At 44.7% G+C, this 27,597-nt stretch overlaps 1 protein-coding gene across 5 annotated transcripts in view; it reads right to left on the bottom strand.

Annotated features, from left to right (window-relative positions):
* MON2 (MON2 homolog, regulator of endosome-to-Golgi trafficking) overlaps positions 1-24,750 on the bottom strand; it is a 99,228-nt gene extending 74,478 nt beyond the window's left edge. For all 5 annotated transcript variants that reach the window (XM_066633170.1, XM_066633172.1, XM_066633171.1 and 2 more), the window contains exons 1-2: positions 24,578-24,750; positions 7,129-7,192 (exon numbers count right to left, since the gene is read on the bottom strand). In XM_066633170.1, the coding sequence (XP_066489267.1) occupies positions 7,129-7,192; positions 24,578-24,688 (175 nt within the window). In that variant the 5' untranslated portion in view covers positions 24,689-24,750. The remainder of the gene's footprint in view (positions 1-7,128; positions 7,193-24,577) is intronic.
* Between the last annotated feature and the right edge of the window lie 2,847 nt (positions 24,751-27,597).

Below are 27,597 nucleotides of genomic sequence, written 5' to 3'. Positions count from 1 at the left end.
ACTTCTCTTTTCTGTCAGAAAATAAAATCTGCAAAAAAACTGAAACCAAAAAAACACACTTCTACCTCTAAAAAGACTCTCTAGGAGAGTTTGAGAGCCACTAAGCAGGGAAGGCAGTGGGGAATGGGGGATGCCCTGCGAAAGATTGCGCAGGGCTCCCTGCACCCCTGGGAGGATGCTGCAGGGACTGATAAAGTAAATGCCAGTCTCTGCAGACCCCTGCCCCTTAAGGGGGCAGAATCTAGGTACCTCTAGCTGGGGTGTCACAACAGCCTAGTTTGAGAAGCCCTGTATTAGAAATACACATGTACATACATTTATTTCTATCCATACATTAACTACGCTACAATTTTAAGGCACATATTTTGTTTCACCTTTTTCTGGCCGTCTTTCAGTCTCCTCATTACAAGTAGTAAATTGTACTGGTGGAAGAAATCATTCCCCAGCATCCTCTGTACTTCAGATTCTTTCTGAATCCTTGACTTTCTAAACTGGCTAAAGTTTAATGTCAGCATGACTGGTTTATATTCTCCCCACTAGGAAATGCAGCCTTTTATCACTATTACTAGCGTGTCTACAGATACATCATCTATAAAATGTTAATACCTCACTTAAGTTATTCTATTTTGTATTCTGCGATTAGCTACTTCAAGAAGCAAATATGAAGGAAGCAGCGAAGCGCTTTACTAAGGTTTTCACAACTACAATGCTTTTTCCAGATTATGCATAGGCAACTAAAAAGCCTCATTTTATGTCAATCCTCCCTCCCCCCCTAAAAATGACACTTTCAATATTTCCATTCTAATCTATCACTTGTAGTAAAGAAAGTATAGTATTTCAGCAGCAGGAATTTTTATTCATACACATTTAACCATTAGACTGTTCCCACTTCTAATTATTTTGGACAGATACGTAAACACCTGATCCTATAGGGCTCTAGCGCCGGAGCTGCAGCCCAGTTCCAGTGCTGTAAGGCACATTTGCGGCACCTGCAGAGTGGAGACAGCAGGGAGGCCTGTATTGCCCCACCAGCGCCACAGAGGAAGCCCCAGCCACTGCTGGTAAGAAGGTAAGTGCTGAAAGGTGCAAGGGTATGGGAGGGTGGTAGGAGGACAGGGGAGGCATTCCTGGGGGGAAGGGGAGGGCAGAATGGGAGGAGGGACCAGTCTAGGAGGGGGGTGCAACTGGTCAAGGTCTCCTCTGCTGAATCCCATTCCCTATTTTGGATTCAGAAGTTGGTGCAGTCTAGAGCGGCCCCATTGCAGGGGCTGGGGCTTTACTTGGGGTAAGCGGACAGAGTCCCCTTCTCCCAAGGAGACCACTGGCAGCTTCCCAAGCCCCGCAAGATACAGCAGTGGCCATTTTGGTGCTGCTGTATACTACAGCGCCAGGAAGTATAAGATTGGAGCATAAGATTATAAGTCTGAAAGATCCTGAACGCTACTACCTTAAGCTAACAACCTAAGCACTGATTATTTGGAAGCACCAGCCAACAGAAATTTTCATATCAGTGTATTCGGGATCAAGGAGTCAATTTTTCACAAAGAGTACAGACAACCTGGCATTAACTGCTAATTAAAATTCTTCCAATGGTGGCAGTGACCAAAGGGTTATCTGAAGTGCATCAAGATCACACATGAATTGTAACTAGATCACACATAAAGTGTATCTAGATAACACATGACTGTTCACTTATTTTTTTCTTTAAATAGAAGATTCCTATGCTAGATCCTATGCTGTGCTTTAGAACAGATGTGGCCAAACATTGGTGAATACAAATACTGTATGCATATTTGCTGCTGCTTTACAATTCACTGATGTATATTTACCCTGGGGGCTGGGGGCTAAGAATAGGCCCTCAGTTTGGCTGTACTTGTCGTAAGAGGCGACTAAACAGCCACCGGGTAGATGGGACTCGTCAGCCTAGGAAGGCAGCTCATCTAAGAGAAGGAAACTCTGACTTCAAACCTCCACTGCCTTGTGGCTACATCCAGTTCTGGAAAAGGCTTCAGGAGTCAACCTCGAGGCAAAATCAGGAGCCGGAGTCCCTGAGGCAGTTCATGGCTGAACACAGTCACGTTCTGGCAACTCCTGCAACGCCGCTGGAACCAACCGTATTGGCTTCTGCCTTTCCATTGGACCATTCCAGCGACGTGGAGAGGGGGGATTTGCTGCATGGGTAACAGCCTATCCTCCATACCTTCTTTACCCAGGCTTCGCGCACTGGAGAGGACACTCCAACTTCGCCATACGGCGTCGGCACAACACGGGAAGCAGCAGTTTACCGGTTATAAGTCTTTGCTCGATTGGCGTAGAGCATGACGCCAGGGGCTGCTTCCGACGGTGGGAGAGATCATTGCATCTCATTGGGCAGCTACCGCCCGCCTTAAGCTGGGCAGTCCCCAGCCAGTAAGGTGTTGTCTCGCCACGGTCCGTTAACCTCATGGGGTGCGTGGGGTTTAGGGTGAAAACCGACAAGCGGATCGACAACTCTGCACCATGCAACAGAAAACAGAAAACTACTGCCCTAAAGCTGGGCACCTGGAACGTTAGGACAATGACACCTGGCTTCTCTGATGACCTGCAAGAAATAGACGACGCACGCAAAACAGCTGTCATCGACATGGAGCTGAGCAGACTGCAGATGGACATCGTCGCCCTTCAAGAGACTAGGCTGCCAGATTCCGGATCTGTCAAGGAGAGAAATTTCTCATTTTTCTGGCAGGGAAAACCACCAAACGAAACCAGGGAACATGGCGTTGGCTTTGCGGTCAGAAATACTCTGCTGAAATCCATCATCCCACCTACTGTGGGAAGTGAAAGAATTTTGTCCCTGCAGCTCCAGTCATCAGCAGGACCTGTCACTCTCATCAGTGCTTATGCACCGACTCTGTCGTCTCCAGCAGAAGCCAAAGACAAATTCTATGATGACCTGGCCACCACTGTCAAGAAAATCCCTGTAAAAGAGCCATTGTTCATCCTCGGCGATTTCAATGCTAGAGTTGGTGCTGATAACAGTTCATGGCCCACTTGCTTAGGTCAGTTTGGCACTGGGAGGATGAACGAAAATGGCCAACGCCTGCTAGAGTTTTGCTGTCATCACGGTCTCTGTGTCAGCAACACGTTCTTCAACACAAAGCCCCAACATAGAGTCTCTTGGAGACATCCAAGATCAAAGCACTGGCACCAGCTCGACCTGATCCTCACCAGACGCTCCAGCCTTCCCAGCATCAAGATCACACGCAGTTATCATGGTGCTGCCTGCGACACTGACCACTCCCTGGTGTGCAGCAGAGTGAAACTGCAAACAAAGCGACTGTATCACACGAAAAAGGAAGGAAGACCTCGCATTGATACCAGCAAGACCCGGGATCAGAGAAAAGTGGAGGAATTTGCACAAGCGCTTGAGGAATCTCTTCCAGGCCCGGCCGACGCAAACGCATCCAACAGATGGGAACATTTCAAGAATACCGTTTACAACACCGCCTTGTCCATATTCGGCAAGAAGACCAACAAGGCGGCAGACTGGTTTGAAGCCCACTCTGAGGAGTTGACACCAGTCATTGAGGAAAAGAGGAGAGCTCAAGCAGCATACAAGGCCTGTCCCAGTGAGCGCAACCTGCAGGTCCTCCGAACTGCTCGCAGCAAAGTCCAACAGACTGCCAGGAGATGTGCTAACGACTACTGGCTCCAGCTCTGTTCCGAGATACAGATAGCAGCTGACACGGGCAACATCAAGGGGATGTATGATGGTATCAAGCAGGCCCTAGGTCCAACACAGAAGAAAATTGCCCCTCTGAAGTCTGCAACAGGCGAGGTCATCCAGGATCGGGCGCAGCAGATGGAACGCTGGGTGCAGCACTACTCTGAGCTATATTCCAGAGAAAATGTAGTCACCGAAGAAGCACTGAACAACATTGAGTGCCTGCCTGTGCTGGAAGAGCTTGACAGTGAACCAACCCTAGAAGAACTTCACGTGGCCCTGGACTCCCTTGCCTTTGGCAAGGCACCTGGAAAAGACAGCATCCCTGCTGAAGTCCTAAAATGCTGCAAAGAGATCATCGTCACTGAGCTGCATGAAATCCTCTGTCTCTGCTGGAGAGAAGGTGAAGTACCTCAAGACATGAGGGATGCAAACATCATCACGCTGTACAAGAACAAAGGTGACAGGGGTGACTGCAACAACTACCGCGGCATCTCTCTCCTTAGCGTTGTAGGAAAGCTGTTTGCCCGAGTTGTACTAAAGAGGCTCCAGGTACTTGCAGAGAGCGTCTATCCAGAATCGCAGTGTGGATTCCGAGCCAACAGGTCCACCACTGATATGGTATTCTCCCTTAGACAACTGCAGGAGAAATGCAGGGAACAACGACAGCCACTCTTTATAGCCTTCATAGATCTCACAAAGGCTTTCGACCTGGTCAGCAGAGACGGCCTCTTCAAGATTCTCCCCAAGATTGGATGTCCACCCAGGCTCCTCAGCATCATCAGATCTTTCCACAAGGACATGAAGGGCACTGTTGTCTTCGATGGCTCCACATCAGACCCTTTTGACATCCGAAGCGGAGTGAAGCAGGGCTGTGTTCTTGCACCAACCTTGTTTGGGATTTTCTTTGCTGTCCTGCTGAAGCAGGCCTTTGGAACTGCAACAGAAGGCATCTATCTCCGGACCAGATCAGACGGAAAGCTCTTCAACCTCTCCAGACTGAGAGCAAAATCCAAAGTCCAGCTGAAATGTCTGCGTGACTTCCTCTTTGCCGACGATGCAGCTGTCACTACCCACTCTGCCAAAGATCTCCAGCAGCTCATGGATCGTTTTAGCAAGGCCTGCCAAGATTTTGGACTGACAATCAGCCTGAAGAAAACACAGGTCATGGTTCAGGATGTGGACTCACCTCCCTGCATTACAATCTCTGAGCATGAACTGGAGGTTGTCCATGACTTTGTGTACCTTGGCTCAACGATCTCCGACACTCATTCTCTCGATACCGAGCTAAACAAGCGCATCGGTAAAGCAGCTACCACGTTTTCCAGACTCACAAAGAGAGTCTGGTCCAACAAGAAGCTGACGGAACATACCAAGATCCAGGTCTACAGAGCTTGCGTCCTGAGTACACTTCTGTACTGCAGCGAGTCATGGACTCTTCGCTCACAACAGGAGAGGAAACTGAGCGCTTTCCACATGCGCTGCCTCCGACGCATCCTCGGCATCACCTGGCAGGACAAAGTTCCAAACAACACAGTCCTGGAACGTGCTGGAATCCCTAGCATGTATTCACTGCTGAAACAGAGACGCCTGCGTTGGCTTGGTCATGTCGTGAGAATGGATGATGGCCGGATCCCAAAGGATCTCCTCTATGGAGAACTCGTGCAAGGAAAGCGCCCTACAGGTAGACCACAGCTGCGATACAAGGACATCTGCAAGAGGGATCTGAAGGCCGTAGGGATGGACCTCAACAAGTGGGAAACCCTGGCCTCTGAGCGGCCCGCTTGGAGGCAGGCTGTGCAGCATGGCCTTTCCCAGTTTGAAGAGACACTTTGCCAACAGTCTGAGGCTAAGAGGCAAAGAAGGAAGGCCCATAGCCAGGGAGACAGACCAGGGACAGACTGCACTTGCTCCCAGTGTGGAAGGGATTGTCACTCTCGGATTGGCCTTTTCAGCCACACTAGACGCTGTGCCAGAACCACCTTTCAGAGCGCGATACCATAGTCTTTCGAGACTGAAGGTTGCCAAGGTATATGCTAGATCACAAAGCACTTTGGAAAGTGCACTCAGTTAGCTCTTTGGCATAGGGAGCCAGCTCAAGAAACACAATCCCAACGCAATCTCTCGGGTGCACGGAAATAGTTGCAAGATTCTAGGGAAGCATTTAGTCCACTCTGTCCTCTACCATATGCCCTGTTGTCTCCTCTGTAACTTACTCTTTGAGGTTAGTCCCTTTATACACAGGTCCAAACACACTTGTGCAGGTTCTAATTTGAAACCATTGAACTTGCCATCAGTACTACAATTAACTATACTCAGCATAGTTGTTTTATCAACTTGCACTACTGTTATGAATAATCATTGAATTTTACAAAATAATGGACACAGACCATACCTTTTCCATCCCATGCTAGCCCTCCAACTCCACCTTTTACCAATTTTCTTCTAAGTGTGCCCATGCACAGCCCTGCCAATTGATAGTAACTTCATGCATCTGATTAAGAGGTCTCTAATCCTTGAAAGCTCATGCTGAAATACATTTGCTAGTTTTAAGGCATGATCAGTGGTTCTCACACATTTAGCACAGGACCCCCTTTTTAGAATGAGAATCTGTCTGGACCCACTGGAAGTGAGGTCCTGACCGGAAGCGACATCATCAAGCAGGAAAATTTTTAACAATCCCTAGGCTGCAGACCTACCCACACTTACCCAGGAGTAAGTCCCATTTACTATTATTGTTAAAAGCATATACATAGTAGCCTGTTAAAGTACAGATGTGTAACATTTCCCCAAATGCAGTCAAATACCAGGGTATCATCAAGTCTACTATAATAAAAATAAAATATTGAAATGAATTGGATGCACCTGAAACTGTCTCACAACCCACCTAGTGAGTCCCAACCCACAGTTTGAGAAACACTGCACTATAAGATTCTTTGGTATAATTAATAGCTGGGCCACTGGACATTAAGCTTTGTATACAGAGATAAATATGAAAGGAGACTTCAGTCAGAAGCTCTTTGTAAAACTTGGCATCCTCAAGACCTGTAGCAGCTGCTTGTTATGTCAGTGTCCCCTGAGCATCTGGGAAAGAAATAGCCATCCAGGCTAGGAGCCTCAGATACTCAAGACTATTCCAGAATTTTGTCAATTATATACCTTTGGCCTTGAGGTACTTAGCTTGCTTTGAATTTAAAGGAGAATTAGAATAAATAACTTCACCCTAGAATTCAGACTTAATGTGTTATGTCTTGTATGTTGAGACACAACACAGATTGCTTAACTGGGTTAAGCGATCCAACACCCACAATCCTATTACTCCCAGGTTTTAAGAGACTCCAATATCACACAAATCACACATTAAGCCTGATTTTAAAAGCAAAACATAAAAAGAGCTTTATGCTTTTCTTTTTGCAAATAATTACCTGCCAAGATGTCAGTGTTTCGTGCAGCTATTGTTTTTACTTTTATTATTCCTGACTCAGCAGCCTGTAAAGAAGAGACAATAGTTAAGTTACAAAGTCACTACTTAGGTTCTGTAATATGCAAGCAATTCTTCATATCACTAAAGTGTAATGAAACTTTAAAGCTGTTAAGTCTGTAAAAACCTTGTCCTATTCATATCTGCAGAAACTGTTTCTCCCAGAATGCAGTGGATGTAGAGCTTTAATTTAAGTGGCTCCCATCCTAACCCAAACTTTTAACATTCACTTACAGCCACAGGGAAACTCTGGGGGTAAGCATACATCACATAAGATGGCAGCCTACTCTGTAATTTTTACCTTGAGAAATATATATTTTTAGATCAGTGTTTTTCAACTAGAATGACCAGTACCACTTTCAATATTTCATACTATGGCAGGTGGTACAGTTCTGGTCACCTCTCCCTAAGCAAGTGTGCATAGAAATGAACCCTAGGCTTTCCAACATAAAATAAAATATTTATATGACATGTTAAGTAGTCCAGTTTTGAAATTATGCTTCCTTATATCAAATACCATTTCCTTCTATGAAAAACATGAACAGAGTACCTCACAGTGCAAAAAGAAAATAAAGAACAGTTCACCAACAGACAGCTAAAAAATTTAAACATTTTTGTCACCACCAGGCCAAAACAGATATGTGCCCAACCTCCTATTTTACACATATATTCTGTGGTTATTAAAAATATATACAGCAATAATCTCTCAGAACAAATTAAAAATACAAAGAAAGTTTGCCGTCACATATACACAACATATAATTTGTTCAGAATCCCTATTTCAAATATCCTATTCCAGTGGTTCCCAAACATTTTAGAGGCAGCTGCCTGATTTATGCCAAGGGGTGTGGCTAAATGGTGACTGGGCAGCAGTATTCTTCCCCCAAGTAGCTGGTTGTTTATCCTTTGAAGAACATAGACTAACCTGCTGTCAGTTTCTCAACCTAACAAATTTTGGGTTACTACCCACTGGTGGGTTCTGGACCCACAGTTGGGAACTGCTGCCCTATCCTGTTTCAACAACTTCTATGAATGATCATGTGACATAACTGAAAGTATGTTATGTCACATGATCATTTACAGAAGTTGTTGAAACAGAATAGGACAGCAGTTTCAAAAATGTGTCTTTGCAAACAATCACATGCTCACACAGGAAGATACTCAATTGCCTGGCTTTGAATGTCAACCTCATTTAATTATTTGTAATTATTTTTTTGCTTGTACAGCTAAATTGTCTAGTAACTCATCTCTGCTGTTCTTATCACTCACCTCCATCATTCTATAATTGTAAATAAGAGGTTAATTTGTGACCTAACATACTGCTATAGCTAATTTTTCCATATTAATATTGGTCCAAATCATAGCTTTCAATTACCTCAAACGTAAACCTCATCCAATCTCCTGGTAATTGACTTTGTTTCTGAAAACACTGATAAGCTGAGTGAAAGAGAAATCAAAACTGCCTGAAGATAGGAGGTTACATACAGTGGGACCTCAGTATCCACAGGGGATTTGTTCCTGGAATCCAGTTGCTTCTAGGAGGTTAGGGGATGCCCTCCACCATGGGTTTGGAACTCACAGCGAGTCAAATTTGTGGATTCTGAACCCACAGATAAAGAGAGTCCACCTGTATATTATTGCACTTTTCTACAGTAGATGACAGAGAAAGATGGTCAGTGCTATCTGCAGAACTGTTATAAAATCAGATATTTCAAAACAAAAAATATTTTGTTTGGACACACTAACCAAAATTACTTGTTCAGCAATGTTAATGTTTCTCTGAATGCACAGAGTAGTTAAGACATAAACACATCATATAAATGTAAAAAAAAGAACTGAGTGTATAATCACACACATGCTTGCTCACATATGAACTAAGATTAAAATCAACAAAGAAACCTGAAAATGTTTGTAAAACCACTTCAATTTGTGTATATGCACATAGTAGTGACAGTATTATATAAGAACAGTACAGTACTTGTCCTTTTCAATGAACAACCCATAGGCAGGCTGACCCTGTACATGTTTAAATTCTACCAAGTTCAAAGGAACCTAATCCCAACTAAATTTTCTTATGCCTCTGATTTGGGATGTTTACACATAGAATAAATAGAGATTATTTATATTAAGAATATTTATACACTGCTGTTCAACAGGAATAGTTCACAAAGCGGTATACATATAAAATAAATTAAGAAATGGTTCCCTTGTGCCCAGAGGGCTCACAATCTTTAAAAAAAAAAAAAAAGTACAGGAGAGACATCAGCAACAACCATTGGAGAAGATGCTCTGCTGGGGTGAAGAGGAAAAGTTGCTCCCCCGAAAAGAGGACACCACTTGAAAACGAAACTCTGTGACTAGCCATATAAACTAAAGAAGTTATACAGGAGTACACAGGGAAGAAACAGAACGTATTTCCCACAGAGAGATGTCACTATCCAGATTCAGTTGATGGTTTGCCACTTTCAATTGAGAGAACGGCTGCAACACCAACATCAAGGATCTGTCTTTACATGTTAGTTTTCCTAATGTACATATCTCACATGCTAAAAGTGTTCCAGATTCAAATCAATTACAAGAATCTCAAGTAGCTGGGCTGAAAAGAACTCTGTCACATATCCTGCCTACTTTGAAGGGCAACACCTCTGTGCTTGGTGGAAGGCAGCCTTCATATGTTCATGTTAAACTGAAGCAGACTATAAGGATGTTAGTTATATTCATGTATTTTAGCTACATTGCTTGAAAAATAAGTGATTGTGGGAAAAACCACTCACCATTCTCTTCCATAATGTGCACATGGATAAAAGTGTCATTGAGAGATATGAACTGTCCCAACATAAGAACATAAGAGCAGCCCCACTGGATCAGGCCATAGGCCCATCTAGTCCAGCTTCCTGTATCTCACAGCGGCCCCACCAAATGCCCCAGGGAGCACACCAGATAACAAGAGACCTGCATCCTGGTGCCCTCCCTTGCACTGGCATTCTGACATAGCCCATTTCTAAAATCAGGAGGTTGGTTGCACATACACATCATGGCTTGTAACCCATAATGGATTTTTCCTTCAGAAACTTGTTCAATCCCCTTTTAAAGGCATCCAGGCCAGATGCCACGTCACCACATCCTGCAGCAAGGAGTTCCACAGACCAACCACACGCTGAGTACAGAAATATTTTCTTTTGTCTGTCCTAACCCTCCCAACACTCGAGCACAGAACATTAGATCAGATTTATTAACCAAGTCTTTACTATTTTAGTATCAATTACACAAAAGTGTATCAAATGGATAATCTACTAAGTTAGTGCAGATATGGATACCATATAGCTGCGGTTTTCAAACTCTCTGGGAGTTTGAAACCCGCAGTAAGTCTTTGCGGGGGTGGGGGGCAGCAGGGACAAGGGGAAGGTAGTGATGCAATCCCCAGGATCGTGTCACTCAGGGGCTGCAGGGACTGGGATGCACTCACCAGTCCCTGCAGCAGCTGTCCCTACGTGCAGGGAGCCCTGCACGAGTGCCTGCAGGGCACCCCAGGTCAGGGAAAGGGAGAGTGGAGTGATCTGCTCTGCCTCCGCAAAAGTGGAAGCGGAGCACGATCACCTCGCTCTCCCTTTCCCTGACCTGGGGAGCCCTACAGGCACCCCAGTCCCTACAGCCCCGTCAGAAGGGAAAGTGGAGCGATCGTGCTCCGCTTCCGGTTTTGCGGAGCGGGGCGCAATCGTTCCGCTTTCACTTTTCCTGACCCGGGGAGCCCTGCTGAAGTTTGCATAGGGTTCCCCGCACCCCCAGGAGGCTGTAGGAGGCTTGGGCAAGTGCACCGAAGCCCCTGCAGCCCCCCTGAGTGGCGCGATCGCCCGCTGCCTTCCCCCTGTCTCCTGGCTGCCCCCGCCCCTTAAGGGGGCAGAGGCCAGGATCCAAAGGCTGGGGCATCGCAACGCTCCAGTTTGAATACCCCTGCCATATAGTATTCAATTCTCAGTTTCCTATACTGCGAAAACACCTTCACTTTTCTTTTTATTTCTTTTCCACAAAAAAGCATACACCACTGTAAATTAACTGCCATGTGACAAGCTGTTTCAGAGTTCAGTTGCACAAAGACCGGTTACACTTGATCTGCAAGTTGTTGCAATATATTTTCCAAAAAGGAATTTCTTGCTCTATTTTGATAGCATAGAAACAGCCTCTGAAAACTAGCAAGCTTTCTTTCTAACCCAAGTACAATATAAACTGATGCCTGGTCTTGACAAACCACAAAGATTTTGTACCTAAGCAACTTGTACTCAGAGCAGAGGCGCCTCTTTAGTTCGCCTCTAGACAATGAAGTCTAGTCCACTGTAAAATGCAGGATGAGGAGCAACATGTCTTTATGGATAATTGAGTATAAGTACCATTTATAACTATGTGGTTACAATTAAAAGCATCACTATCATGAGTTGTTTGAACATATGTACTTAACAAGTCACATGTGCTGAAACACTGATTAATCACTCACCAACTACATGTGAGGAAGTAAGAGAGGAGTGTTCTCAAGCTATGATAATGTGATGGCCAACTAAGCATACAATCACAATGGACACCTATACAATTTTCTTTTCAAACTGCTGCATTTTCCCACAACAGTACTGACACATTTACAGAAATAATTTTTTTTCACCAAAGCAGTTGCTTTCATTTCAGTGCAAGAAAATGACAGGGTTTTCAATACACCTTGGATAGATCCATTAAAAAACAAACTTGAAACTGAATAAAAAATGCGAAACATGCAGGTGAAAAGGAGGGGGGAAGAGAAGAGATACTACAGATACTTGTACATCAAAAGGATTTATTTGAAAGTTTTCAAGAATGCACTTGTACCAGTTAATGAATTGCATAAACAGGTTGTGTTTCATTATTCGCGAGGGTTCTGTTCCCAGAACTCATGTGGATGGCAAGAATCGCATTAAAGCAAATCTATTTAAAAAATAGTGTCCCTTTATTAGACAATTTAAAAGCAGCCTTGCAGAGTTATTAAGCAGACAGTCCATCAATCAGTCTCTCTCCAGTCACTTAGAGAGGTTTTACTCCAAGCCAGCGACCCCTCCCTCCACCTAGAACAAAGTGATTATCTTTCTTTCACAGTGCTGGGAGGGGGGAAGGGAGGGGTTGCTTGCCTTGGAATGAAGCTTTCCATGGGTGTTATTCTTAAGTAATGGTGCACTGAATTGTAGCCTGGGAAGGAGGGTCCCATCCTGGTGTTTCAAAAAACAGACCTGCTTTGCAAGTATCTGCCAAGCAGAACCAGGCTGCAGCAGAAGGAAGGAGATTAAAAGGTTAACTTTGGCTGAAATTTCCCAGTTGCCGTAGAAACTATCTCTGCCCTGCCTGCCTGGTGCCTGCCTCTTGCTTGAGAAACTTGGTGCCTGCCTGCCTGCTCCTTGAGAAAGGAAACTGTTCAGAGTTGAATCTATCCTCTGATTGACCCAGAGATAAGACAAGTGAGAATTGGAGCTTGATTACTTGGCAAAAATTTCAGGTACTAGTATCCACGGTATTCTATGCAAGGTGCCTATTTCCACATAGGTTTTTTCATGTTTGGCCTAAGCCTAAGTAAATACAGTTAAGACATGCATACTGTACATGCATCGTGGAAGATGAACTAAGTTATCTGTAATGTCAGCTGCATCAAGCAAGTACAATAAAGATATGGATTATGTAACAGTGTTCAAGGAGTTCAGTTTCTTTTTTTCCTGTTTCTCATAGGAAAGACGTTCAACAATATACTTGACAGTAATCTTGATGGCAATGGAGTAAGGTCCGCAAAGCAAATTCTATGCCTTGCATATAAAAGAACAAAAATACACAGCATACAGCTACAATTCAACATTCCAGAAACATTCAACACTACTGATGATTCCATTCTTCTGGATTGCATATCTGGGAAGGAGGCAATCTGTTATAAGACACTCTAATCTTTCCTGGAGGATCAGGACAAAGAGGACTTTGCTAAGGGACTCTTGCTTGGCACCAAGATTTTTGTCTCATAATGCCTTACAGAGTGTAATCCTGGTCCCCATGTTCTTTAACATCTACATTATACTGTTGGGAGGGGTCATCTGAGGGCTTGACATGCGGTATCACCAACATGCAGTTTGTACATCTTTACTTTCCCCAGCTGGGGAAGTTGGGGGTGTTCTGAATCAGTGTCTGGGATAGTAAGGGGTTGAATAAAAGGAAAAAAAGGAAATTAAATCTGGATGAGACAGGCATTTTCTTGGTTAAGAGACCTGCTGATATACTGATAGTGCATTATCCCATTTTTGATGGGGTTGCACTCCCCTTAAGGCACTGGTTTCCAAACTGTGCACCATGGCACCCTGGTGAACTCAGATACAATGTGGGATGTCCCCCAGCTGACTCTTCTTCTCAGCTCTCCTAGGCACTGCTATCTTAGCCAGGCCAATCTCACGGAAATGCTGATATGGCACCACTGCAACAAGGCACTGTGACTGTGTAAGTTTGGGTACCGCTGCCTTAAGGGATCAGTCTGCAACTTGGAAGTACTGCAGGGCCCAGAATTGGTCTGAATGTCCAGGTGATTGTTGTGACCCACAGTGCACTTGCCCAGTTTCAATGGGTACACTAGATATGCCCATTTCCATCTGAAACAGACCTGGTCACTAATATTCCTGTCTTAGTTCTGTTAGGCTACTGGACAGTGTTCTGTATATGGTTGCTCTTGAGGTCTATTTAGAAATGTCAGTTGGTACTTTTAGACTTTCAAAAAGTTTTTGTTAAGTCCTTCGCAAAAGGATTGTCAGTAACTTTAACAATAATGGAACAAGACAACATGTCCTTTCATGGACTGGTAACTGCTTAAAGAACAGTAGGTAGACAACAGGAATAAATGGACAAATCTCACAATGGTATTAAAGTACAAAATGGGGGTCTCCCCCAAAAAACTGTACCTGTATAGTGGTTTTTAACTTATCTATAAATGAACTGGAGTTGGGGCTGAACAGCAACTGGGGGTGGCCACATTCTCAGGTGACACCAAACTACCCAAGGTGGTGCAAACCAAAGCAGATTGTGAAAGGCTCAAAAAGTGGGAAAATGGGCAACCAAATGGAAAATGTGGTTCAACGACAATAAGTGATGCAAACCAGGGCAAAAAAATCCCAACTTCATTTACACAACAATGTGGTCTGAGATGTTGATGAAAGACACCCTTTCATGGGGTATAGTTCAAGGGAAATAGTAACCCATTGTGTGGTAGGAGTGATAAAGGCAAATTCCATGCTAGGGGTCATTAGAAAAACAATTGAGAATGAGGATATGGATATTATATTGCCTCATAAACTCCTTGGTACAGCCACATTCAGAATACTGGTTTACATATCTGATTGCTGTATCTCATGGAAGATACAGACTTATATTGACTTTCATCCACTTGATTTTCATTGCTTTGCTCCTTCAACCACTTTCAATTATAGCTGCAGTTCAAATTTCGTCCATGTGCTTTCCTCTTTCATCCAATTTCATCCAACCCTCCATAATGTTCGTCAATATTCTTATGCTTATTTTTTTTTATTTCTGTTTGTTTAGATTTCACATGCATTTGCATGTGCATGTGCTACATAGTTATTTATGATATTCACTGCCCAAATAACTGCAAGCTAAATAAGGCTATGTTTTGACATTTATCCATTTTTTACTTTCACCCATGCTCTTGTCCCTCACCAGATGAAAGTGCAAGGTACTGCAGAGCACAAAAAGGTGCAAAAACAGGTAGTTAAAATAATCCAAATGTTGGAACACCTTCACAAGGGAAGCCTACAATGTTTGGAGTTTTTAACTTGGAAAAAAAGACAATTAAGTTGGGGGACAAATACGATTACGGTTCATGTTATGATGCTTGGTGTAGAGAGACAGATTTTCCCCTTTCACAATATCACAGAATCACAGATCATCCAGTGAAACATATAAGCAGGATATTTAAGATGAACAAAAAAGGTAGTGGGCCCTCACGATTCACAGGAGATCTGGTCCGAGACTCCCTATGGATACTGTTTTTCACAGATAATCAAATTTGTGGGGAGGGCCCCAAGGACCTTTTGAGCATGCCTGGAAGTGCCTTCTGGTTGTGTCCAGGAGTTCCTTTTGGCCCTACAGACATGTTGATGGCACCCACATTGAAAAAAATTCACTACACCGCTGCACATAAGGAGAGCCAGGTGTACTTCTTCATGCAGTGTATTGTCACTCAGTGAAATCTGTTGTCACATGATGTGATGACGACAATTACGTAGTTTGGATGGCTTTCAAAAGGGATAGGACAAAGCAAGTAGGACTGGTCCATCAACAGCAACTAGTCATAACATCTATGAGCTACCTCTGGGTTCAGGAGAGTACTGGAAGGAGAGAAGTATACCCAAAGACAGCTGGTGTGTTATGTTGATAATAGGATGTTGGACTAAATTGCCCTATGGTCTGATCCAAAAGGACTTCTGTACAGAATGCGGCTGCAAGGGTTCTGACAGAGGCAAGGCTTTATGCACAAGTTACATCTCTGATATTCCAGCTACACTGATTGCCAGTTGTTTCCAGCACAACTGGAATTCAAAATGCTGGTTATTACTTTGAATGCTCCAAAACAGTTCAGGACCTGAACCACCAAGGACCACCTCTTCCCATGTGACTGTGCTCAACCTGCAAAATCCTTTAGTGAGTCTCCCTTCCTTCTTCTACTGCTATCAGAAGTTTGATAAGTGGAGGCTATATAGGCCCTTTACAGCAGTGGCCCCTACACTATGGAATTTCCTGTCTCTGGAGCACAGTTGACTGCTTCACAGTATGTTTTTATCCACTGAAGGTTTGGACTGGTCATGCCTTCAAAGATTTTCTATAAGTTTTGCTAGCTCTTGCCAAGTTTTTTTGTGTGTACAATATTAGTTGTTCTTTTGTTACTTTGGTTGTATAAATATATTTGCTATAAATTTCTTTACAGGTTAGTGACTCAGAATTTGCTCAATATGATATGTAAAAAAAGTATTACAGAATATGCATTTTATTCTACATATAATTAATCATGACTAAGTTCCATGGATTTCATTGAAATTCAGTAAATACTTACTAAGGATAAAACCCTATGAAACCTGCCAAACCCTTGGTTGCTAAATCAATCAGAGTGATGGTACACATATTAACAATAACATTGCTGTTTTGTTTCCATTACAGTTATCAGAACAGAATTCACTAGTGGGTTAAAATAATTAGTACCATGCAGTTCAATCCTAATTTATAAGCCAAGCATGCACTACTGCCTAACAAAGAACTTCTCTCTCTCTCTCTTTCTTAGGGAATGTTTATTTTTACCAATATTTCAGTCCCTAGTATATTATTCATAATAAAAAGAACAAAACACGAGGGTTTAACCTTAGCATTTTTAATCATATATTAATACTTTCAAATATTACTACTTTTGGTAATATTCCACAATGTTACATCTTGATACTAAGACGTGTAACGTTTTATAGAAACTAGAAAAAGCACACATAATGGAACAATTTTTGCCAGGGGTTTTTGTTTGAATTTTAGATATTTACCACTTAAACTATCTTAGGGACTACCAAATCCTCCATATGATCAGGTTTCCATGTCCCTTCTACCCACTATTCTCTTTCTTAAGCTTTTCCCTGGGCACTTCTCACAACATCCATTGTCACCAGCCTGGTAATCAAAACACAAAGCTCCTTCAAGATTTGAATATGGGGGGCCTGTATCCGTGGATTCACTTATCCATGGATGAAGACCCACCTGCCCTTTGGAGGGTCTTCTGAGCCCTGCAGATGCCATGCACATCCGCCCATGGTCTCTGCGGGTCTCAGAATGGCCATTTAGGCTGAAAAATGCTTCCTTTACACTTCCTTTTACGCTTCCTTTCCCCCCCCCCCCCATAAAACTGGAAGTGATGTTTTAATGCCTTTAAAAGGCATTATGAGGACCAAGGAAGCCCTGGAGGGATAAAAAGTCACTTCCGAATTTACAAAAAAACAACAACCCAGAACTGACATTTTTTTTTTTGCCTAAACAGCCATTCTGAGGTCTACAGAGGCTGCAGGCAGATGTGTGCGGTCTCAGAAGATCCTCTGAAGGGAAGTGCAGCAGAGGAGAGTGTGTAGGGGGCGTCTCTGGTATCTGTGTTTCAGCTAACTGTGGGGGGTTCCAGAACACAACCCCCATGGATACCGAGGCATGCCTGTATTGAGTTCTAGCCAATGTTTAGGAACTGTGTGCATGGAAGGTTTGGCTTCAAATCCCAAACTCAATGTAATAGAATCTTTTTTCTGAGACCTATTAATAACAGCGCCATTACCTCCAAATACTCTTTTATGGCCGTTTAATTGGTACTACTAATTTCTATTTTACATGTTACAATTATGAATTTTATTCAGCGAATAACATCTTTAACAGTATTCTTGAAGACGTATATTCTTATCTATCCTATCTACCCATTTGAATTCAAGCAAAGTGTGTGCAAACTACGATGCAGTATCACAACAAGAGAGCAAATATAATTATTGTCTACTTTTACCATGTCTGTACCTAAAACACAATGCTGGCAATAACTAAATCTATATGCATCAGACGCTTTACCACAACCTCAGCAGCTGGGTAATAAACAGCTCCTGAGTTTTTATAGTAGTCAATACGTTAAAACAACCAGATTTGTTTATATGAAATGGAGGCTGCTGATTCAGAAATAACTCCAGCGCAGCAAATCAGAAAAACAGAGCTTTCTGCCGGCAGCAAAAAGACAATGTGAGCTCTTCCTGCCCACCTCCTCTTAAATAACCAGTTAGCAGAGGGAGAAGATTCTAGGGAACTTTTGATTGATGAATTCCATCCTCAGCTGTAGTCAAGATTCTGGCACAAAAGATAAGTATTTGATAATTCCAGTTATCCAATCACTCCAGGTACAAAGAAGAGAACATGCCATCACCTAGGTACACACTGATCAGACCGTTCTATTCCATAGCACACTCTGGCCTCTCTACAAATTTTAAAATTTATTTGCAGCTCTCTCCTTAACACGTAACTGTACTAACCAAGTGACACAGGAGTTAAAATAGTACGTATCATACTGGCTTAGGCAAACATGCAAGTCCATGATTCTCAAACTTTTTTGATTAGTGATTCCTTTGACCTACTGGGCCACTGGCCATGGCTCCCCATTAGGGCTACAATCCTATACACTGTATAGCAGTTAAACTGGTGGGTTGCGACCCACCAGTTCGTGTAATGCTTAAATGGTCGTGTAAAAAGGGGGGAGGGAGGCAGCGCCACGATCCCCAGGATCGCATCGCTAAGGGGGGCAAGGAGGGGTACTTTGCACTTACTCCAAGAAGGCAGGGCTGCAGCAGGTGCAGGGAACCCTGCACAGCACTCCCTGAGGCTTGGAACATTCACTAAAAGCAGACGCAAAGCACTTCTGTTTTGCAAGAGGTGCTTTGCACCCCCTAGTCACTGCCCTAGTCCCTCCCCTGCAAGAACTGAGGGAGTAAAGTGCCCTTAAAGTTTGAGAACCTCTGCTGTATAGGGCTGCGAGGATTCTACAGCTCCCCTGGCTGGTTTTTGCAGCTCCCGGAGGAGCCACATCAACCATTTGGGAACCACTAATGTTAAGTGATAAAACAAGGATCATATAGATTACAATTAGGATGTAGGCTGAGACAGAAAAAAAAAAGAATAAAGCACTGTACAATATATTCATTTTGCCAACGGAGAATAACCAATTCCCAAGCATAATACCAATGTCAATTATCTTAATCACCTTTTATGTTAAGTTTTTCACAATGAAAAAAGAAGCTGCACTAAATGTACATATTACATAAAGATATAATATGGTCATATTTACTGTCCAGATATTGTGACATTTGCTGGAATGAATCCAAAGCAACGTTAAAGCAGAATAAGTAACATTCTGCTACCTCCACTTATTTTATTCAACAAGAGTTACAAAAGACAACTGCAACTAATTCAGTGAAATGTGCATAATTTTACAGATTTTTTGCACACTGCCATTGACTGTGGCAGAAGCTGACAGAAGTTTTAGTGAGCTAGCACTCATCAAAATTGCTGGTGTTTTACTATATGGGGTAAGAACGAGTAAGCCACCTAGCTAGTTTGCAAACAGTGCAGAAAGAAATTGAATTGAGGAAGAGAATTCATAATCCTGGAATGAAAAAGGCCAGAAAAACAAACATTTAATGTTAATTAACACTAAAAGGCTGCAATCCTAAACACACTATTCTGAGAGTAAGTCCCATTGAACAAAATAGGATTTACTCATAAGTAGACCTGGTTAGGATTGTGCCCTTAATCTATTTAAAAAATGTTTGCAGTCATGTCAATCCAATACAAAAAGCATGTATTTTATTTCAAGATTTATTTTTGAAGAGATTGATTTAAATGATTACGACAAGCAGCAATTATGAAAAACTAACACATTATGTAAATCCGAGAGAGAGAAGCATCTAAATAAATGTAAGGAAACTTGGAATCAAATCACAAGTTCAAATTTATAAAATAGCCTGCAATCTGTATAGCTGACTCTTATGTTAAACACAAATAGAAAAAGAGGGAGAATATCATTTGAGGTCATGACAGAAAAGCTCCAGTGTGGAGCATGGTTCAATGTTGGAAAAGAGAAAGACAAAGCAAGGCAAGGGAGGAAACAGAGGGAGTGATGTAGCCAGGGAGTGCAGGTGGATGGGTGGATGGGTGGGACATGAGAGGCTCCACAGAAGACTGGGGGCTTGGCCAAACTCACCCTTCTGAAGTTAAAGTCTCTGGCAGAATTTATGCCATCAGAGACTCAGAACTCTGGTTACTGTTGCAGGTCTTAAAACAAAATGGCAGCCTGCAAACTTGCATGGCTGCAAACTTCTAACCTCCTGAGGTTTGGCTGTAAGCTGCTTCTGTGTCCCAATGCACCAGTCCAGTGCTATTCAAACTGGGGCGTTACGACGCCCCAGCCCGAGGGCCCTGGTCTCTGCCCCCTTAAGGGGCAGGGGCAGCCTAGAGGCGGGGGAAGGCAGTGGTGCGATCCCCAGGATTGCGCTGTTCAGGGGGCTGCAGGGGCTTGGGTGCACCCACCCAAGCCTCCTGCAGCCTCCCTGGGGTGCAGGGAGTCCGGCGCGACATCTGGCAGGGCTCCCCGCAGCAGGGAAAGCGGATGCGGAGCAATCGCAGTCCACTTCCGCTTTAGTGGGGGTGGGGCGCGATCGCTCTGCATCCATTTTTCCTGCTGTGGGGAGCCCTGCCAGAAGTTGCGCGGGCTCCCCACACCCCGGGGAGGCTGCATGAGGCTTGGGTAAGTGCACCTAAGCCCCTGCAGCCCCCTGAGCAGCGTGATCCTGGGGATTGCGCCGCTGCCTTCCCCCCACACCTGCAAGGACTTACTGGCTCTCAAACTCTCCCAAACCCCTAGTCAAAGATCCCTGCTCTACCAGATCTTTTCCGCTTCATAAATACAAACTCATACAAACCCGACCCTACTGTAACCAATCTGAAGCACAGGTCTGTAACTTCTGTACCAAATTCATTTCATCAAAGAAATCTAAGTACTACTAAGGTTTCAACAGAAAGAAAAAGAATTACTCAAAAGAGAAGGGTGTTGTCCAATCCTCAAAAGCAACTCCCATTATAGTCAATGGGACTTACTCCCAGGTAAGTGTGGATAGGATTACAGTCTTAATCTCTGAATAAATCCAACCAATAAAGCAAACTTTTCAGGATATTTCAGGACAACACACCAGTCAAGAAAATTTGGTGTACCAGACTATTTGCAAAACTGACAAAGCTGCTGTACCTTGGCTGGACTATTTGGCAATTTATTTTATGAAGCCAAACCATGCATGTAAGAACATTTTAAATATGCATATATTAATAATATATGTGCAATATGCAACAACTAGGAATTTGTTAAACAAAAATCTCAAAGTTGCTTTGTGAACCTTTGTTGAAAAGTGGTATATAATGTTTTTAATAATAAAAAGTAAAAGTAAAATTCTCAATAATATAACAGGAGGAAGATGCATAAGTGCATAAGTAATATTTATACAAGAACTCTTATTATCACTCAGCATACAAAGCTGATCATTGTTTCCTACTTAAACTTACGGCCCAATCCTATTGTGGGACTGTGCCAGTGGAACATGTTCCACCAATGCGTACTGTTACAAAAGCACCATAAAAGCACTTTGTGACAATGCAAGGCCCAGGTAAGCCAGTGGGAAGGCTGGAGCCTTCCTGCTTGCACTGGTGGGAAGTGGCAAGTCCATTGGAGCAGCAGGGGAAGGGTGGAACAGTGCAACAACAAAGCAGGGATGGGCAGATTGGGCTCAGGAGCAGGCAGGATAAGAGGCGCCAGCGAGTGCCATATTCAAACTCCCTTCCCAAGCTTTATTCACCTGCCCAGATCAACACAATATCACTGGCACAGGTCCAAGTTGACCGACTGCTGCTGCTAGGGCTTGTCCTGGGGCAAGGGGACAAATATAAAGCAGCTGTATCATTGTGCAATACAGCAGAAGCTGCAACAGTGCCACTGCATTGCTGCACTGGGATTTAGGAAGGATTGGGCTATCTGGGCTGAGAGGCACCTGTTAAGTAGTAATTCTCTAATATTTAGCAGGGTGAGGGCAACTGTTCTTATTCACCCCAGTATGTTGCCTCTTTCAGTGATTGATGCTGGTGTCTCTTTTGTAACTTGTTCTTAGACTACGAGCCCATTGGAACAAGGAACATTTTCTTAATTTATTTTGCTACATAGACTTTGTGAACTTTTGTAGAAACAAAGTATATAAACATAGATTTAACAGTAATAATGACAATACCTATAATAAATGGAATATATCCATCTCACTCCCAATACTTCTCTATAATTTCAAAATTCAGGATAGATGGGCCATCCAGTAACAACTTGAAGTATATAATGCAAGGTAGGGTGCAATCCTAACCCCTTATGTCAGTACTTTCCAGCATTGACATAAGGGCAATGCAGTTCTGAGGTAAGGGAAAAAACATTCCCTTACTTTGAGGCCACCATGAGTGACACCCAACTGCAGGTTGCAGCACATATCCCACTGGCACCGCTATGCCAGTGCTGGAAAGCACTGACATAAGGGGTTAGAATTGCACCTGTAGTCTCTTGTTTTGATTAGAAAGCAACACTTCCTATGTTCAATCAAGCCTCAATAGCCCCTATACGTGAAACCACTTGCCCTCAAACATGGATTCCATGTCACCTTTCCCAAGTTTATCTAGTATGACAGCAGATGAAAACCGACAACTAAAGGACACAAGATTTTGTAGACCAGTGGTTTTCAACCTCTTTTATGCCATGACACCAAACCCAAATATACTGGGGATCCACTGCCAATTCCACCCTCTCTCAAGACCCTAACTGCCTACCTACCCACCCATTTCCCCCTACTACGTGTGTCTTTGCAACCCTGTGAGGTACAGCCTGAGCAAGGCTGGCCTCAGGAGTTGCGGGGCAAGAGAGCAAGAAGAGACTGTGCAGGATTATATCAAAATAATTCAGTTTTGAGAAGGCAGCACCATTCCTGGATAGGATCCAAACCCTCTCATGCACAGGCTTTGAAAGGATGCCACAACCCCCCAAAGAAGGCTTTGGGACCCCACTGGGGTCCTGACCCACAGACTGAAGAACACCATTGTACCACTGGTTGAGAAACACTAATCTACAAGTACCACTGTATTGCTGCTCTCACTGCAAGGTGGTGGGGAGTCCTGCACATATCACTGGACACCATTTCAAGTACCACCAGTGGTACTTGAAATGGTGTCCAGTGATATATGCAGGACTCCCCACCACCTTGCAGTGAGAGCAGCAATACAATTCAACAAGAATCTGTAGGAGGCTCAGGAGGCAGAGCTCCAGTGTGCACTTTTCATGCACTCCAAAAAGCCCTCCTGTTCACCCTGAACCCCTTACTGGTGTTTGTCATATTGCATCTGGACTCTTAATCCAACAGTAACTGCCAATGACATCATATCCAGTTACTACTGGACAAATGCTGTTGTAGAGCAGTGTTTCTCAAGGTTTGTCCTCTGTTGTACCACTTCACATGGTCCACCTATTTCAAGTACCAACAGAAGAAACTGGTGGTGATGTCATCACCAGTTACTTTGGGTTTGGGAGGCCACATGCAACATGACAAACACCAGTAAGAGGCTCAAGGTGGAAGGGAGGGCTTTTTCAAGCCCAGAAAAGTATGCTTTGGAGCTCTGCCTGCTCAGCCAAGCCTCCTACTGCTGTTTGTTGTGTCATATTCCTGGTCTTGCTAACAAACAGCAGGTGTCCAGGAGTCCTGTGAGTACCACCAGGCACCACCTCAAGTACTGCTTGACTGAGTACCCATACCACTGACTAAGAACCACTGTTGTAGAGCATTCCTTGGGTTACCCCTTAAGAGGCATCCGGTATCCAGGAGACTCCCAAATATCCTCTCATAGCTGGTTTCAGGGTCCAACACTCAAAAGTTTGCCCATTGGAGACTGGGACTGCAATCCTATCCACACTTTCCAGGGAGTAAGCTTTCCCAATTGACTATAATAGGACTGACTTCTGTGTAGACAAGCACAGGATAGGGCTCTGAAGCTGCAATCCTATCCATACTCACCTGGGAGTAAGCCCCATTGACTATAATAAGGTTTCTGAGAAGACATGAGAAGGACTGGGCTCTAATGTTGGCCAAGAGTATGAAGTGCAAGCGACCCAGAACAGAAAGAAGGGCAGGTGGGGGAGGCTTAGAGCCCAATCCTATGCCTGTCTACTCAGACATCAGTCTCATTATAGTCAGTGGGACTTACTCCCAGGTAAGCTTGGATAGCGTTGATCCCTGAGAGCCCCATCCTAGATGTGACTACTGACAATGAAGTCCCATTAAAGTCAGTGGGGCCTACTCCCAGGTAAGTGTGTACAAGATTAGGCTCTGAAAACCCCATCCTAGACATGTCTACTCACAATGAAGCTCCATCAAAGTCGATGGGGCTTATTCCCAGGTAAGTGTGGAAGGACTGCAGCCTCAGAGCCCAATCCTATGCCTGTCTCCTCGTAAGTAAGCTTCACCACAGTCAGTGGGCTTACTCCCAGGCAGGGGCTCTGAGAGCCCGTCTCAGACGTGTCTACCCACAGTGAAGCCCCATCACAGTGAGTGGGGCTCACTCCCAGGGAAGTGCGGACAGGAGGGGGCGGCAGGACACCTGCGGGCAAGGGGAGGCCTCACCCAGGTGGGACCCGAGGGGCCTCCCTTCCCCGGGACGCGGGGAAGCTGCCCAGGCCGCCGCCCTGGCGACGCCCCACCACGAAACACCCCCGCCCGCCTCACCTCCTTGACGGGGGGGAACTTCTTGCGGCACTCGAGGCTGAGGGCCCGCAGGTCGCCCTGCATGTTCTCCAGCAGCTTCTTCACGGCCTCGGGACTGCTGGTGCCGGCCATGGCTGGCCGCGCCGCGGCCGCCACAGGCCGCGGGCTCGCCGGGGGGCTGGGAGGAGAGGAGAGGAGAGGAGAGGAGAGAGGCTCCGCCAAGGCCGGCCCGCCAGCCAGCTAGCCGCGTCGGCCTCCCACAATGCCGGGCGCCTCCGCCACACGTCAGCCCGGCTTCCGCCAGCCGCGGCCTCGGGAAGGGGCGGAGCGGGGAGGCTTCCGTGGCCGCTGCGGCTGAGAGAGCGCTGGTAGAGGCCTCGCGACGACACCGGACCTCGGGCAGGCCGGGGGCAGCACTGGGGACTCGTCCCCCAGCGGCAGCAGCTGAACTACGCCGTGCCTCAGAGCATGTGCAGAGCGCGTGTCCTCAGAGCATGTGCAGAGCTCAGCTGGCCGCCCCCCCTGAGGCGCCTCGGGGCTGACGCGCTCTGCATATGCTCTGAGGCACCGCATACATCAGCTGCTGCTGCTTCAGCCCTGAGGAGCGGGGCATAGACAGGGCTTAAGCCGCCTCCCCGTGCTCTGGAAGCTCCCATTTGCCTGGGACTAGGGGGACCAGCTGCAAAGGGGGGCTCAGAGCCCAGTCCTGTGTGTCTACTCAGAAGTCACTCCCATTACCGGCAGCGCGGCTCACTCCCAGGGAAGTGCGAACAGGGTGGCAGCCTCAGAGCCCCATCCTGTGCACCTCTACTCAGAAGTAAGCCCCATTAGTCAGTGGGGCTTCCTCCCAGGGAAGTGTGGAGAGGGCTGCAGCCTCACACCCCATCCTGTACCTGTCTGCTCAGAAGTAAGTGCCATGGTAGTCAGCGGGGCTCACTCCCAGGAAAGTGTGGCTAGCATGGCAGCCTCAGTGCCTCTACCTTCAACCAATGTATAGAAGAGGAAATTTGGGTGGGTGCAGCACAGCATGGAAGAGGTTAAAGAGCTGCATCTGCCTAATGCCCTCTTCTATACATTGGTTGAAGGTAGAGGGACTCTGCCCTCTAGGCACCCTGAGTTTTTCGGTTTCCTTACTATGGAAGGAAAACAGGAAGAACATGGCTCTTTGCCAGTCCTAGGAGCTGTACATTCTTATGCAAGCAGAACCCCTACTACTGTTTTGCACTTGAATTACCATGTAGCTTAAGAAAGGAAGGCCTCTTCTCAAATGTATTTTTTTTTAGCTGTGTGCTTAATTAAAATTTTTGGTGTGCTCCTAAAAAAAAAAAGGGTATAGACATGACAAGTAGGTGTTTGAAAATGTGCACTAAATTGATATTCATCTATAGCTAAGATGATTAATAAACATTTTTTATACATGTTAACATTTCCTTTTCTGGTGTCAAGGGGAGGTTTGTTGCTGTGTAAGGTATGGAACAGGCCCAAGAAAGAAGCAGTGTTTTCCTTATTCCCCAGTATAAATAGCAATAGACATTCTGCTCCTCCTGTATCAGCTAAATCCTCTGTGCCAACTAAGACCAAGATTGGGGAGGGGGGGTCAATGCCAGAGCCCATTTCTTCAATTTACTCTAGGGCTATTTGCTTTGAGGCTTGGCCTACGGGAAGATAAATCAACAAGTCAATGCTACCAACCCCTCTTCAGACCTTGTTCAATTCAAAATTTGGCCTGTTTAAAAATTAGTGACCTGAGGACCCTAATACGTAAGGCTGTCTGCCTAAGAATCATTCTGTGACATTCCTATAACCTGGCACATGATTACTTTTCTGCACATGATGTGTTTAAATGCCTGCCTTCAGCATTACTGCTCACGTTCTTGGAACAAGTAGCCTCTAAAATATTTTAATTATAATATCCTGCACTTAGGGTTTGATTGAACTTTGCAGTTCAATCCTAGCTGACATAAAAATACATCACCTAGCTGACATCAGCTGATATAAAAATACATAACAGCTTATTATAGAATAAAGAAATACAGGTGCTGCTCAGATATTTTGACAGAAAATGAACCTTGCTTTTTCTCTCTGGTTAAAGTTGCTAATAACTTTTGATAGCATGATAGCATTGAGATTGTGAATGAAGATTTCAACAAACATACTTTTTGCTAGCAAAGAACTGAAGTTATAGAACAAAGTGAAATGTTAAACTACCACATGTAAAGAGCAGCCCAATCCAAGTGGCCAGCACGGTATCTAACTCAAGATTGGTACTGGATAGAGCACAACTCGGAGTAAGGAGATATTTTTCCCCCTTACCCACTGTCGCGCACCAGCCATGCCTATGGGGCTACTGAGATCTGTGCCAGTGAACTCACTGTAATGTCAGGCTAGCCAGGAGGGAGGTTAGGTTAGATTACAGCCTAACAGCCTGTTACAGTCGGTCCCACCACTCCCCCAGGCTAGATATGCCCAGCATTCCACCCTCCCCCGCCCCCAAATGCCCCATCCCCACCTTCATTCTGCCCTCCTGCCACCATTTACCACCCCCTGCACGGCCTTGCCCAGGCTAAGACAAGCTCCTGGTTTCTGGGGCTGGTCTTGTTGGGCTGGTGCAGACCTCTGCACCGGCCTAGCTGACTCCAGAGGTGGTGCACTCAGAAGGCACTGCAAGGGACTTGAGCCAGCTTAAATGCCAGTTAGGATTGTGCTCTTTGGCTGCAAGCCTAAACACGCTTACCTGGGAATAAATCCCAATGAACTTTATGGGGCTTACTTCTGAATTGACAAGCATAGGATTGCACAGTGAATTACATAAAAAATAAAAACAAAAAATAGTATAACTACTGTAATTCCAGGAGATCAAAGAATAATCAACCTCGACTCCAACGCACCACTAGAAAAGCAGCAGTATCCACATGTGAGCCCACCAATAGTGGGCTCACCAAGAAATCAATCACAGCATGTTATGGGGGGTGCCTGGCACAGGTATGTTCAGAGGAAGTTACCTGAGATAACAAAGGTGAACCAAGACCTCTGCTACAGCA

The sequence above is a fragment of the Tiliqua scincoides genome, chromosome 7 (assembly GCF_035046505.1).
Source record: "Tiliqua scincoides isolate rTilSci1 chromosome 7, rTilSci1.hap2, whole genome shotgun sequence".
In the NCBI taxonomy this organism is placed as follows: Eukaryota; Metazoa; Chordata; class Lepidosauria; order Squamata; family Scincidae; genus Tiliqua; species Tiliqua scincoides.
The sequence above is the reverse complement of the archived record's forward strand: the minus strand, read 5'-3'. Positions and strand labels throughout refer to the sequence as shown.